Source organism: Sinocyclocheilus grahami, unplaced genomic scaffold (assembly GCF_001515645.1).
Source record: "Sinocyclocheilus grahami isolate Dianchi unplaced genomic scaffold, SAMN03320097.WGS_v1.1 scaffold1296.1, whole genome shotgun sequence".
Lineage (NCBI taxonomy): Eukaryota > Metazoa > Chordata > Actinopteri > Cypriniformes > Cyprinidae > Sinocyclocheilus > Sinocyclocheilus grahami.
The window spans coordinates 152,017-168,038 of NW_015506475.1; the positions used below are offsets into that span (position 1 = coordinate 152,017).

General features: G+C 37.6%; 1 protein-coding gene and 1 long non-coding RNA gene across 2 annotated transcripts in view; one reads left to right on the forward strand and one right to left on the reverse strand.

Moving 5' to 3' along the window:
• Positions 1-1,942: 1,942 nt before the first annotated feature.
• LOC107568968 (uncharacterized) lies at positions 1,943-11,876 on the reverse strand. The gene is made up of 3 exons (XR_001606837.1): positions 11,795-11,876; positions 11,406-11,718; positions 1,943-2,004 (listed from the first exon to the last, which is right to left on the reverse strand). It is a non-coding gene; the product is annotated as an uncharacterized lncRNA (long non-coding RNA).
• Positions 11,877-14,324: 2,448 nt separating this feature from the next.
• Positions 14,325-16,022, forward strand: part of LOC107568959 (zinc finger protein basonuclin-2) — a 5,312-nt gene continuing 3,614 nt past the window's right edge. Inside the window, exons 1-4 of the mRNA XM_016254959.1 lie at positions 14,325-14,357; positions 14,479-14,544; positions 15,233-15,335; positions 15,498-15,733. Coding sequence (XP_016110445.1) covers positions 14,325-14,357; positions 14,479-14,544; positions 15,233-15,335; positions 15,498-15,733 — 438 coding nt within the window. The remainder of the gene's footprint in view (positions 14,358-14,478; positions 14,545-15,232; positions 15,336-15,497; positions 15,734-16,022) is intronic.

A 16,022-nucleotide genomic window follows, 5' to 3' on the forward strand; every position in this document is an offset into this window, starting at 1 on the left:
ACAGTCAGATTTTAATTGACCTCATTTACATACAAGACAGTATGTGATAAATACGCCTTAAATCTGCAGTATATAAACTCACCCTGGCAGGCCAGAAAGGATAACCCTTCATCTTAGCAAACACTACGTCTCCTGGAATAAAACCCTCTGTGGTCTGATCAGATGTCATCTTCATCTGAGAAAACAAAGAGTTAATTAATAACAACAACACTCGTTATGTGCCACCAACACACACAAACAATAAACAAAACACTGGACCAGCAGATACACCGCTTATATTAATACAATTAGCCTTATGGTTATGAACATGCCTCTGTAAAACAATAATATGACTTTATTATAATTGCACCGCTATCGATGAGGTAAATAAAATGATAGCCGTGTTTAGCTAGCTCAGGCTAACACAAGCATATCGTGTGTATACAAACTCACCTTCACTCCCTTCTGCATATCTACTCCCCCAGAGGCCACTCTATAAACACTCAGATTTAAAAACAAGACGGAAAACACTCGAATTAAAAATATTATCACGCAATGAATGAAAAGACATGGAGAAGTGCATGAGAATGTGTGCCTCCCCTCAGCGCCGGTGGAATGGTTCGGCCCGCCTCCCGCTCAGCGTGACTCAGGAATGTACCACTACCGAGAGAGGGGGGTGGGTGGGGTTGCGATTACTTAAAATATAATTAATAACAGCGATTCTTCGCACCATTTAGATCAACTGCCACGTATTTTAACTTGTATTTAATTAATAGTGGATTTAAAATTATATTCGCAAACTGAAAAGCTACATATTTATGTACGAGTTATGTAGTCTCTCTTAAAGGGGTCATATGATGCGATTTCAATGTTTCCTTTCTCTTTGGAGTGTTACAAGCTCTTGGTGCATAAAGAAGATCTGTAAAGTTGCAAAGACTAAAGTCTCAAATCCAAAGAGATATTCTTTATAAAAGGTAAGAGTCAGCCACGCCCCCCTAAAACGGCTCGTTCTAACACGCCCCCACATGTCTACATCACTATGTGACAGGACTGTGAATCTTCACTGGCTTCACGATTCGATGCGTTCACGAGTATCATGTCAACGATTCGATTCAGTTTCCAATATTACTGCACATGGCTACAAAATGCATTTTTAGTAAATTATATAAGCAGGCTACTTTTTTAAATAATTTCAAATTAATAATAAATCAAAACAATTGTTAAGAATTTAACCAACTAAATATAGCTTCAAAACATGCAAGCAAATATAAAGTAATGAAGGGGGAAAAGACAATTACAAGTGATAAACAAAAAGTACTTTCGGTATCCGAGCGTTTGCAGACAATCATAGTTATGGGTTTTTCTTTTTTCCTCAGCATTATTTCTGTTTTATTATTACTGATGAGATCACAGACAATAGGCTGCATTCCCACTAATGCACAGATCTGTTTTGTGCTGTTCTGAAAACATAACTGATTGTGTTTACATCAATTTCATATCATAAAAGGATGGAAGGAATTATATATTATTTAGAAACAGTCATGAACTACATTGAAGCTACTTAATGCATAAATCATATTTAATAATAAATCATATAATTAGAAATCAGAGCATTAATTATCTGGCACGTAAATAATGAGGTGTAAAGCTAAAGAAGTGTGAGAACATCAAACTACAACATAAGTCTACACTAAATACAACCAATACAGCTAAAAAAACATAATTTCGAACATCAATCAACAGCAGTATTTAATGACATTTTATTTATTTTCATAATTAGTTTTCTTGTACATTTAGCAGAATTATTAAATAAGCTACTTGCCATTTTTTTCTCATGAAAGCTGCAAACCACATGTTATTTCTTTGGTCTGCTGGTTTTAAAGTATTTTTTTTTAAGTATTAACACATTAATGCTTGATTATCCGAGTAAGCGACAGTGACAGTTTTCACGCAGATGCTGGATGTCAGAGGAGCGTGTGTTTGTTTAATCCTCCACTCTGTGGAAATCCTCTTTCCAGTCGCCATCTACAGATGAGGAGAGATGGATGGGCTGTAGGTCTCAGTTCATGAAGATTATCTGACTGTCAGTGGCTGCTTACACTGGCTGCCAGTGATGTGCTGTGTGTGTGTGTGTGTGTGTGTGTGTGTATGTGTGTGTGTGTGTGTGTGTGTGTGTGTCGCTGTTGCATCAATGCAAACTCCTCACCTTTTGGTGAAAATTCACCTTTTTGAGATAAAAAAAAAAGTATATATGTATTTATAAACTCTGGCTTTTTAAAAAAAAAAAAATATATATATATATATATAATAGAATTACATTCAAAATTGTGGGATAAAAGTCAGAATTGTGAGTTTGTGTGTGTGTATATATATACAGTATATATATATATAGAAAAGATATACAAGATCAAAGATTAACGCTCCGAAGTTCCGATCTGAACCAAATTATTCGCAATAACTGCTCTGTAGTTCCGATCTGAATCAAATGATTCACAATAAGCGCTCCAAAGATCCGATCTGAATCAAATTATTTGCAATACACGCATTGAAGTTCCGATCTGAACCAAATGATTTACGATAAGCGGTCCGAAGTTCCGATCTGAATCAAATTATTTGCAATACACGCATTGAAGTTCCGATCTGAATCAAATGATTCACAATACGTGCATTGAAGTTCCGATCTGAACCAAATGATTCACGATAAGTGCTCCGAAGTTCCAATCTGAGTCAAAAGATTTGTGATACACACATTGAAGTTCCGATCTGAACCAAATGATTTATGATAAGTGCTCTGTAGTTTCGATCTGAACCAAATGATTTGCAATAAGCGTTCCGAAGTTCCAATCTGAGTCAAAAGATTTGCAAACCTGCTCCGAATTTCCAATCTGAATCAAATGATTCACAATAAGAGCTCCGAAGTTCCAATCTGAGTCAAAAGATTTGCAAACCTGCTCCGAATTTCCAATCTGAATCAAATGATTCGCTACAGAGTACTTATCGTGAATCATTTGGTTCTGAACCAAATGATTCACAATAAGCGCTCCAAAGTTCCGATCTGAGTCAAATGTTTCGCGATACGCGCATTGAAGTTCCGATCTGAACCAAATGTTTCGCGATACGCGCATTGAAGTTCCGATCTTAACCAAATGATTCACAATAAGAGCTCCGAAGTTCCAATCTGAGTCAAAAGATTCACGATACACGCATTGAAGTTCCGATCTTAACCAAATGATTCACAATAAGCGCTCCGAACTTCCGATCTGAGTCAAATGTTTCGCGATACGCGCATTGAAGTTCCGATCTTAACCAAATGATTCACAATAAGAGCTCCGAAGTTCCAATCTGAGTCAAAAGATTCACGATACACGCATTGAAGTTCCGATCTTAACCAAATGATTCACAATAAGCGCTCCAAAGTTCCGATCTGAGTCTGCGATAAGTGCTCTGTAGTTCCGATCTGAACCAAATGATTCGCGATAAGTGCTCTGTAGTTCCGATCTGAACCAAATGATTTGCGATAAGTGCTCTGTAGTTCCGATCTGAACCAAATGATTCGCGATAAGTGCTCTGTAGTTCCGATCTGAACCAAATGATTCGTGATAAGCGCTCCGAAGTTCCAATCTGAGTCAAAAGATTTGCAAACCTCCTCCGAATTTCCGATCTGAATCAAATGATTCACGATACATGCATTGAAGTTCCGATCTGAATCAAATGATTCGCGATACGTGCATTGAAGTTCCGATCTGAATTAAATGATTCGCGATACGCGCATTGAAGTTCCGATCTGAACCAATTGATTTGTGATAAGTGCTCTGAAGATCCAGTCCGAGTCAAAAGATTTGCAATCCCACTCCGAAGTTCTGATCTGAACCAAATGATTTGCAATAACTGCTCTGTAGTTCCGAGCTGAACCAAATGATTCGCAATAAGCGTTCCGAAGATCCAATCTGAGTCAAAAGATTTGCAATAAGTGCTCTGTAGTTCCGATCTGAACCAAATGATTTGCAATAAGTGCTCTGTAGTTCCGATCTGAATCAAATGATTTGTGATACACGCATTGAAGTTCCGAGCTGAACCAAATGATTCGCGATAAGCGTTCCGAAGATCCAATCTGAGTCAAAAGATTTGCAAACCTGCTCTGAAGTTCCGATCTGAATCAAATGATCCGCAATACACGCATTGTAGTTCCGATCTGAACCAAATGATTCGCAATAAGTCCTCTGTAGTTCCGATCTGAATCAAATGATCCGCAATACACGCATTGTAGTTCCGATCTGAACCAAATGATTCGCAATAAGTCCTCTGTAGTTCCGATCTGAATCAAATGATCCGCAATACACGCATTGTAGTTCCGATCTGAACCAAATGATTCGCAATAAGTCCTCTGTAGTTCCGATCTGAACCAAATGATTCGCAATAAGCGTTCCGAAGATCCAATCTGAGTCAAAAGATTTGCAAACCTGCTCTGAAGTTCCGATCTGAATCAAATGATTAACGATACGTGCATTGAAGTTCCGATCTGAATAAAATGATTCACAATACGTGCATTGAAGTTCCTATCTGAACCAAATGATTCGCAATAAGTACTCTGTAGTTCCGATCTGAATCAAATGATCCGCAATACACGCATTGTAGTTCCGATCTGAACCAAATGATTCGCAATAAGCGCTCCGAAGATCCAATCTGAGTCAAAAGATTTGCAAACCTGCTCCGAATTTCCGATCTGAATCAAATGATTCGCGATACGTGCATTGAAGTTCCGATCTGAATCAAATGATCCGCAATACACGCATTGTAGTTCCGATCTGAACCAAATGATTCGCAATAAGCGCTCCGAAGATCCAATCTGAGTCAAAAGATTTGCAAACCTGCTCCGAATTTCCGATCTGAATCAAATGATTCACGATACGTGCATTGAAGTTCTGATCTGAATCAAATGATTCGCGATACGTGCATTGAAGTTCCGATCTGAATTAAATGATTCGCGATACGCGTATTGAAGTTCCGATCTGAACCAATTGATTTGTGATAAGTGCTCCGAAGATCCAGTCCGAGTCAAAAGATTTGCAATCCCACTCCGAAGTTCTGATCTGAACCAAATGATTTACAATAAGTGCTCTGTAGTTCCGAGCTGAACCAAATGATTCGCAGTAAGCGTTCCGAAGATCCAATCTGAGTCAAAAGATTTGCAAACCTGCTCTGAAGTTCCGATCTGAATCAAATGATTCACGATACGTGCATTGAAGTTTTGATCTGAACCAAATGATTCGCGATAAGTGTTCCTAAGATCCAATCTGAGTCAAAAGATTTGCAAACCTGCTCTGAAGTTCCAATCTGAATCAAATGATTAACGATACGTGCATTGAAGTTCCGATCTGAACCAAATGATTCGCAATAAGTGCTCTGTAGTTCCGATCTGAATCAAATGATCCGCAATACATGCATTGTAGTTCCGATCTGAACCAAATGATTCGTGATAAGCGCTCCGAAGATCCAGTCCGAGTCAAAAGATTTGCAATCCCACTCCGAAGTTCTGATCTGAACCAAATGATTTGCAATAAGTGCTCTGTAGCTCCGAGCTGAACCAAATGATTCGCAATAAGCATTCCGAAGATCCAATCTGAGTCAAAAGATTTGCAAACCTGCTCCGAATTTCCGATCTGAATCAAATGATTCACGATACGTGCATTGAAGTTCCGATCTGAATCAAATGATTCACGATACGTGCATTGAAGTTCCGATCTGAATCAAATGATTCACGATACGTGCATTGAAGTTCCGATCTGAATCAAATGATTCACGATACGTGCATTGAAGTTCCGATCTGAATCAAATGATTCACGATACGTGCATTGAAGTTCCGATCTGAACCAAATGATTCACGATAAGTGTTCCGAAGTTCCAATCTGAGTCAAAAGATTCGTGATACACGCATTGAAGTTCCGATCTGAACCAAATTATTTACGATAAGCGCTCCGAAGTTCTGATCTGAATCAAATGATTTGCGATACGCGCATTGAAGTTCCGATCTGAACCAAATGATTCACGATAAGTACTCTGTAGCGAATCATTTGATTCAGATCGGAACTTCAATGCGTGTATCACGAATCTTTTGACTCAGATTGGAACTTCGGAACACTTATCGTGAATCATTTGGTTCTGAACCAAATGATTCACAATAAGCGCTCCGAAGTTCCGATCTGAGTCAAATGTTTCGCGATACGCGCATTGAAGTTCCGATCTGAACCAAATGATTCACGATAAGTGTTCCGAAGTTCCAATCTGAGTCAAATGTTTCGCGATACGCGCATTGAAGTTCCGATCTGAACCAAATGATTCACGATAAGTGTTCCGAAGTTCCAATCTGAGTCAAAAGATTTGCAAACCTGCTCCGAATTTCCAATCTGAATCAAATGATTCACGATACGTGCATTGAAGTTCCGATCTGAATCAAATGATTCGCTACAGAGTACTTATCGTGAATCATTTGGTTCTGAACCAAATGATTCACAATAAGCGCTCCGAAGTTCCGATCTGAGTCAAATGTTTCGCGATACGCGCATTGAAGTTCCGATCTTAACCAAATGATTCACAATAAGAGCTCCGAAGTTCCAATCTGAGTCAAAAGATTCACGATACACGCATTGAAGTTCCGATCTTAACCAAATGATTCACAATAAGCGCTCCGAACTTCCGATCTGAATCAAATTATTTGCAATATACGCATTGAAGTTCTGATCTGAACCTGTCTTTAGTGTGCGAGAGGACAAACAGATGTGTGTGTAGGATCAGTTTCTGTGTGCTGTGAACGATGGTCAGAATGAAACTTCAGCTGCAGATGCTGATTCAGACTCAGACTCAGAAACTTGGGAGTGTTGCGCTGAAGCATCAGTTTATCTGACGTCTCCTGTGAGACGCGAGGATGATCAGACTGATGTTCAGTGGCGTCAGCAGCACACGAGATCCACAGGGGCTGTTTTCATGATCTCTGGAGGATCTAGTGGAGCTTCAAACTCAGGGTCCTGCTTAAAGACACACTCCTAAAACGGCAAAAAAGAAAGAAAGAAAAAACGTCCTTTAGCAAGTTTCTGACTCTTTTAAGGGAATCGTTCAGTCAGAAATGAAAATTCTGTTATAACTTTATATAGACACTAAATACAACCAATACAGCTAAAAAAAACATAAGTGCTCTGTAGTTCCGATCTGAACCAAATGATTCGTGATAAGCGCTCTGAAGTTCCAATCTGAGTCAAAAGATTTGCAAACCTGCTCCGAATTTCCGATCTGAATCAAATGATTCATGATACGTGCATTGAAGTTCCGATCTGAATCAAATGATTCGCGATACGTGCATTGAATTTCCGATCTGAATTAAATGATTCGCGATACGCGCAGTGAAGTTCCGATCTGAACCAATTGATTTGTGATAAGTGCTCCGAAGATCCAGTCCGAGTCAAAAGATTTGCAATCCCACTCCGAAGTTCTGATCTGAACCAAATGATTCGCAATAAGTGCTCTGTAGTTCCGAGCTGAACCAAATGATTCGCAATAAGCGTTCCGAAGATCCAATCTGAGTCAAAAGATTTGCAAACCTGCTCGGAAGTTCCGATCTGAATCAAATGATTCACGATAAGTGCTCTGTAGTTCCGATCTGAATCAAATGATTCGCAATAAGTGCTCTGTAGTTCCGATCTGAATCAAATTATTCGCAATAAGTGCTCTGTAGTTCCGATCTGAACCAAATGATTCGCAATAAGTGCTCTGTAGTTCCGATCTGAATCAAATGATTTGCGATACACGCATTGAAGTTCCGAGCTGAACCAAATGATTAGCAATAAGCGTTCCGAAGATCCAATCTGAGTCAAAAGATTTGCAAACCTGCTCTGAAGTTCCGATCTGAATCAAATAATCCGCAATACACGCATTGTAGTTCCGATCTGAACCAAATGATTCGTGATAAGCGCTCCGAAGATCCAGTCCGAGTCAAAAGATTTGCAATCCCACTCCGAAGTTCTGATCTGAACCAAATGATTCGTGATAAGCGCTCCGAAGATCCAGTCCGAGTCAAAAGATTTGCAATCCCACTCCGAAGTTCTGATCTGAAACAAACGATTCGCAATAAGTGCTCTGTAGTTCCGATCTGAATCAAATAATCCGCAATACACGCATTGTAGTTCCGATCTGAACCAAATGATTCGTGATAAGCGCTCCGAAGATCCAGTCCGAGTCAAAAGATTTGCAATCCCACTCCGAAGTTCTGATCTGAAACAAACGATTCGCAATAAGTGCTCTGTAGTTCCGAGCTGAACCAAATGATTAGCAATAAGCGTTCCGAAGATCCAATCTGAGTCAAAAGATTTGCAAACCTGCTCCGAATTTCCGATCTGAATCAAATGATTCACGATACGTGCATTGAAGTTCCGATCTGAATCAAATGATTCACAATACGTGCATTGAAGTTCCGATCTGAATCAAATGATTCACAATACGTGCATTGAAGTTCCGATCTGTGTCAAAAGATTCGTGATACACGCATTGAAGTTCCGATCTGAACCAAATGATTTACGATAAGCGCTCCGAAGTTCCGATCTGAATCAGATGATTCACAATACGTGCATTGAAGTTCCGATCTGAACCAAATGATTTACGATAAGCGCTCCGAAGTTCCGATCTGAATCAAATTATTTGCAATACACGCATTGAAGTTCTGATCTGAACCAAATGATTCACGATAAGTGCTCTGTAGTTTCGATCTGAACCAAATGATTTGCGATAAGCGTTCCGAAGTTCCAATCTGAGTCAAAAGATTTGCAAACCTGCTCCGAATTTCCAATCTGAATCAAATGATTTTGTCCGCCGTAAGCCAAGGATTCCAACGAGATAAGACACTTGAGTCTGCGACTAATGTTTTAGGAGCTATGAGCGATTTCGTACACCGTCGCAGGTGAAGAGGGAGAACAGAATGGGACTGAGCACACACCCCTGGGGTGTACCTGTGCTCAGAGTGATGGTGGAGGATGGTCCAGTCTCACTGTCTGGGGTGCTCTGTCAGGAAATCTTGTGTCCAGCTGTAGGCAAACTGATATAGGTCGAGTGAGGCCGGTATAGAGTCTTTAGTGTGCGAGAGGACAAACAGATGTGTGTGTAGGATCAGTTTCTGTGTGCTGTGAACGATGGTCAGAATGAAACTTCAGCTGCAGATGCTGATTCAGACTCAAACTCAGAAACTTGGGAGTGTTGCGCTGAAGCATCAGTTTATCTGACGTCTCCTGTGAGACGCGAGGACGATCAGACTGATGTTCAGTGGCGTCAGCAGCACACGAGATCCACAGGGGCTGTTTTCATGATCTCTGGAGGATCTAGTGGAGCTTCAAACTCAGGGTCCTGCTTAAAGACACACTCCTAAAACGGCAAAAAAGAAAGAAAGAAAAAACGTCCTTTAGCAAGTTTCTGACTCTTAAGGGAATCGTTCAGTCAGAAATGAAAATTCTGTTATAACTTTATATAGATAATACATTTCAAAGGTTTGGGGTCAATTATATTTTTTTCTTTGACAGAAAATAATTGTATTCATCAAGGATGCATTAAAGTGATCAAAAGTGACCGTAAAGACATTTAAGATGTTAGAAAAGATTTCTATTTCAAATAAATGCTGTTCTTCTGAACTTTCTATTCATCTGTGAATCCTGAAAAATTAAATGCATAACAGTTTCCTCAAAAATATTGTGCAGCACGACTGTTTTCAACATTGATAATAATCAGAAATGTTTCTCGAGCAGCAAATCAGCATATTATACTGATTTCTGAAGATCATGTGACACTGAAGACTGGAGGAATGATGCTGAAAATACAGCTGCGCATCACAGAAATACATTACAGTTTAACAGAGATTCACAGAGAACACAGCTGTCAGGCGTATCCATAATATTTCACTGTTTTAACTGTAATTTTGATAAAATAAATGCAGCCCTGTTGAGTAGAAGAGACTTCTTTTCAAACATTACGAAATCTTAATGACCCCAAACTTTTGAGAGCGTGTGGGTCTTGAAATAACACTGTAAATGTCTCTCTCTTCGGGTCACTGGTGTCTTTAAGAGGATCATGTGGCCGAACAAACTAACAGACTCGTTTGTCATGACTGTGAATGAAGTTGAGAGTAGCTTTAATCTCATGTCTGATTAAATGCCGTTTCACAAACACACTGTCAGCCGTTTCTGCTGTAACGACACATTTCACTGCTTAAAGTCCCGGCTTCATGAATACATGAGCGTTTACAGTCATTACTGACGCTTATGCCTCTAATTATTACAGTCTGATATTAAGTCCAGTATGAAATGTCAGTTTAAGGCTGGCTGCTTTTGTTGCTCGACGTTGAAAAGTTAAAAATGTATCCAGTTCAAAAAGAGCAAGAGATGTTCAAGCTTAAATCATTTTATTAAAACATGTAAGTTTCAATGGAAAGACACTTTGATTTCTCAAATCTCTTAGTCGTAATGTTGGTCACAGAGTAAAAGTGTTTGTCAGCATGTTTGCGCACAAATCTCATTGGATGGTGATTAAAATCTAGTATTTATTTTTTAATTATTATATTTGCTTGTTTATATATTAATACAGTCAAAAGGGGTTTAAAAAAATGCAATTTAAAGTGACATTAAGATATATTTGGAGAGCAATGCAACTTGAAAGCAATACAGACTATGCAGTTGTTTAAAAGGTACAATGGTTTTCAGTGATTGATTAATAAACTAATACATTTTCTTTTTCTTTCTATATGCCCCCGACATATTTGGTTGTATTATTGTACAATATGTTTGGTTTTCAGTTAAAAAATAAATAAAAAATAATAGTTTTAAAATGCGGAAAAAAATCACACATGTCCGAAAAGATTTAGACAGGTGTACAAATATGCTGTAAAGAATAATTTTTGTATATAAGTTGTATATAAAACAAAGGTTATCGAGGAAAACACTATTTCGGTCTTTCTACTGCAAAATTCAGTGTTTGATTCAATATGTTAATTGTGAAATTTACTAGCGATTTCTGTGTGAAAATTGTTTCTACATCTTTTTTTTTTTTTTCAGGCGTATCCACAGTTATTAATATCGGTACGAAAACAGTCCTTGTGCTGTGTAATATGCACACAGCGTTTGATATCATGTGATTTAAATGTATTATCAGAATGATAAACACACTGGCTTGTAGCGCAGATAGGTTTAGCGTTTCCTGCACTTTGTTGCTCTTAGTTATTTACCGATATATCGGCCGATTAATCATAAGTCGCGTATATTGACAGAAAACAAGCGGATATAATTAGGAACCAAAGTGATCCGTAGCCTATCTGTGTTATTTTCCTGTCTGTTTTGTCCATTTTTTTTCTCCACAATCACATCGGGGGAACTTCTGAAAGTGATTCAAGTTTTAATTACGACAAAGATCAGCATGCGTGTGTTTGTCCCCCTTTATATCGCCGATGTGCCAAGTTGGAGCGCGCACAAAGAGACGGCGCCGGTCTGGTCGCTCGCGCACGCTCTCCTTCACGTCTCAATGTGGGACAGCAGAAAGTGGCATCAGAGGGAAAGTGGATTAAAGTAGGTTCCTCTCCTCCTCCTCTCTCCCTCGTTCTCTCCCTCAAGGGCGCGTGTTTTTTGGCAGGGTCACCTGAGTCCTCCGGTTGGCCGCGGCTCGCAGGTAGCGAAGTTTGACGCTAACGAGAAGGAGCTTTGAAGCCGTCCCCAGTTACTTAAACACAACAACCTTCATTAATTCACAACGACGGTCCCATCAGGTTCTCATTAACAGCGGCACGAACACTCACCGGCGCCGTTATTAACTATTAATCCTCGTGTTTCTAGGTGTTTGGGGCTCTTCTGCTGCCAGAGGCCTGATTTCCGCAGGTTTGTCCCTCGTGAAATATTCGGGTTTGTGTTGTTTTTATCTGCTGCAGTATGGAGGACCAAGCCTGCCAAAATTAAATGTAAATAAATAGATTGATAAATAAGTAAATGTATAATATAGGAAATAAATGACTTGACTTTATGTATTATTTTCTGTATTAATTCTTTTAAACTTTTATTTTCTTATTCTTTCTTTTTTATTTTATATATATATATTTATTTTCTTTTTTAATCGTATTTATTCATGCATTTATAATATGCATCTTAATGATTATATAATGATCTCCATGTTGCACAAGGAAAAGTAAAAAGAAATAAACGAATAAATAAACCTGGAAATAAATACATGTGGGAATAAATAAATACATCTAATATTAATTAATTAATAAAATATAAAAATAGGTGAAATTATAAGTAAATAAAAGTTTAAAAAGAATAAAAATAAATGCAGAAAATAATGCATGAAGGAAAAAGGTCATAAAAATTTAAGTTTTATGACACTAAACTATATTTTATAAATATAGACTATATTTGTTTTAATCGAGAACCTATTTATCTATATGTTTATTTATTTATTTTATTTTTAATTTCTGCAGGTTTGGACCTCCATATTGCAGGAGCTCAAAGTAGTGTTAAATATTTTGCAGATTATTGAGAATGTTAAACATGCACAGATGGAAAATTATTTAGAGTTTCATAAAAAAATCAGAGAAAGTGTACCATGTTAATAAACATTTCTGCTAAAATTCATATAAGAGGTCAAATAAACCAAGGACTCCCAAACATTTGTCAACCGAAAATATTTATTTTATTTTATGCAATTTTAAGTTAATGTTTTTAATAATTTGACAGCAAGCGTTTCTGATGGTCGCATGACATGCAGGTATACAAGCTTTATTTTTTCAAGTAGTGTTTTATTTTGATTAACATGATCTTAATTTGACATTTTCATGATATAATTCATTATTAGCTATTCACTCACTCACAAGCCCTCTGCAGTTTCTGGATTCTGATTGGCTGTCAATTCAAAATGCTTCAAAAATGTGCAAATAAATAAGGCATATAGTTAAATCCCTAAAGATGTATAGAAAGACAGCAAACTTACAATACATAAGTAACAAATACAATAGATAAATATAAGCTTTAAAAAAAAAAGGCTTTCTAAAATTAGCTTAGCTTCTTAGTTTTGCACAAGTATTTAATAATAATTTAATTTTAAGAATTTGGGCTTGGGTATAAAACATCTGCATGCATGTTTGAAAACAAGTAAAAAAGTTATCTTTTTTTCTCTTATTTTTCTATATTGTTATAGTTTTTATGAATGGGCGGCTTTCTAAAATTAGCTTAGCTTCTTAGTTTTGCACAAGTATTTAATAATAATTTAATTTTAAGAATTTGGGCTTGGGTATAAAACATCTGCATGCATGTTTGAAAACAAGTAAAAAAAGTTATCTTTTTTTCTCTTATTTTTCTATATTGTTATAGTTTTTATGAATGGGCCTTAATTCGTTTTTCCTTCACAAATGTCTGCATTTAATTCAGCTCGAACTGCTTTGCGTAAAGATCAAACTTTGTTTTGCTAGTCATTTTAATTTTTTTGCCAATGTTATATTTTTACTTGTGTTATTTTACAATTATTTATATATTATTATTATTATAGAATTTGATTAACATTTGAATTAGCTTTTATTTCTGTACATTCCGTTTTTGTTGTAATTTTAGTTTTTGATTTTTAAAACTATTTCTATTTATCTTTTTACTAATTTTAGTACTTCAGCTTAAAGTTTTGTTAGTTAGTTGCCATGGCAACGTTTAAAATTAAGCTGAAGTTTCATTTTTTTTAGTTTATTTTAATGAAGGAAACTTGTTTTTAATAGTTTGTTTGCACAAACAGGACTACTGTTGGCACTTCAGAATCTGAAGAAAGATGCATGTCATCGTTATAATATTTGCTTGCATACCACACTGTGATTGCTTTGCCTTCTTGAATTTATGTCCATTTATATTGACATTTGATGCAGCATTTTAAAACAGAACTAGAGACTAAAACCTGAACTCACGTAATACTTGAACGCCGTTTTCCTGCCAAGTTTAAGAACGTTTAACCTCTCTAGGACTGCAAGAAAAGTCTCTCTAATATATATATATATATATGGGGCTGTTGAAATGCTGATCAGCACATTTGAGATCTGTGTCTCTGCGCAGTTTTAGCCCAGAGCTCTTCCCCTCCCGAGTGTTTCTGAGTTGTTTTGGAATTTCTGTCTCTTCAAGACAAAGGAACGCTCTCGTCCTATCAAACGCAGCCGCTCTGCTGTTCTCATTAGAAGTGGGCGGTTTGGAGAGAGAGTGATAGTGATTAGGGCTCTTTATATTTCCTCGGGCCCCAACGATCCCATCAGAACTTCATCAGGAGACTCCAGATACGGACTAAACCCGGGAAAGTCTGAAGACATGGGGACGTGGACACACACACTCCTCCAGGAGGTATCGCACATGTGCATACTTTTAATTTTTGAGAAATATGTTCTCTAAATATTCCTGTTTATTGAAAGTCTTCGTGAGATTTATGAGTCGTTTCAACAGAAAACATCTGCGTGTTTGACAGACGGACAGCGACGGGTCTCTTCTGAAGCGAGATGAGCAGACTCTGAAGATGGAGGAGGAGGCACAGGTGGACAATTCTATCATTAATTCACTAAAATCAATAAACAGCATCATCAACTTTATAAATAAGGTGTAAAATTTACCTGAAATATACTTGTGCTCTAAATGACATTTTTACTGTGTTTTCAGATTGTTCTATTTTGAAGGTCAGCGTGACTCTATTTAATTAGTGAAATAAATTGAATTTTAAAATCCTTAAAAATTTCATATACATTTCAGTGTGAAACTGTAACTCTGGTCATCCTTCACAATAGTTTTTAACCTGAAGCAATTCGTTCAGTCATAACCATAAATGCACATACTTCACTGTGAGCACACGCCATTAAACATTAAAATAAAAAAAGTAATTATTTTTAAAAATGTATTTAAAAAAATGTTTACATACCAAATTGCAATTTTATTCTGCTTTTAAATTTTTTTAATATATTTTATAATTATATTATCATTTATTATTTATTTATTGTTATAATTTTATTTATTTTAATTCTATTTTTTTTATTTAATTTAAAGCATACATTTATTATTGTTTTCTTAAATATCAGATTCAGATTAAACATGTTTCGCCCAGTTTGAGCTTCAAAGTGACTGTAATGAGAAACAAACTCTTTTGGTCTGGTTTATTTTATTTATAAGTTTAAAATGTGTAAACTTTAGAAGCGTTTCACACTTTTTCGCTCTACTTTCTTGTTCTGCAGGTTGTTGGTTGCACACAAGCTGACTGTCCGTGTGAGTGTTTCCTGCCAGGACAAACTCAGATCAGGTCATGTGATCGCTCTACACATGGCTGGGTCCTTCACGGTATGAATCACACATGTGAGTGTGAGTGTGTGTGTGTGTGTTTGTGTTTGTGTGTGTTTGTGTGGTGTGTTGGTGTGTGTGTGTGTGTGTCTGTCTGTCTGTCTGCGTGTGTGTGTCTCTGTATGTGTGTGTGTGTGTGTGTGTGTGTGTGTGTGTGCGCAGCGGTGGGTAAGGTGTGCGCTCCGGCTCTGCTGTGTTCGGGGCAGGTGGAGATCGTCCAGAGTAGTGTGGTGTTTGACATCAGCAGTCTGATTCTGTACGGGACGCAGGCGCTTCCCGTCCGGATGAAGATCCTGCTGGACCGTCTGTTCAGCGTACTCACACACACACAGGTGCTCAACATCATACACACTCTCGGATGGACGCTGCGTGACTACGTGAGAGGATACATGCTGCAGGTGAACACACACGCAAAACATACATACTTACAGGTGCTCAACACCACACACACACTCCGATGGACGCTGTGTGTTTGTGCTGTAGGTAAACACACACTTGCACACACACACACACACACACACTCGCAGGCACACAATCACAAACATACAAACACAGACATACATGCAAAAACACATTTACACACATACACACACACGCAAAAACATACAGTATATACCTGCACACACACACACACGCAAAAATACACATGCACACGCACACACACACACACACACACACACACACACA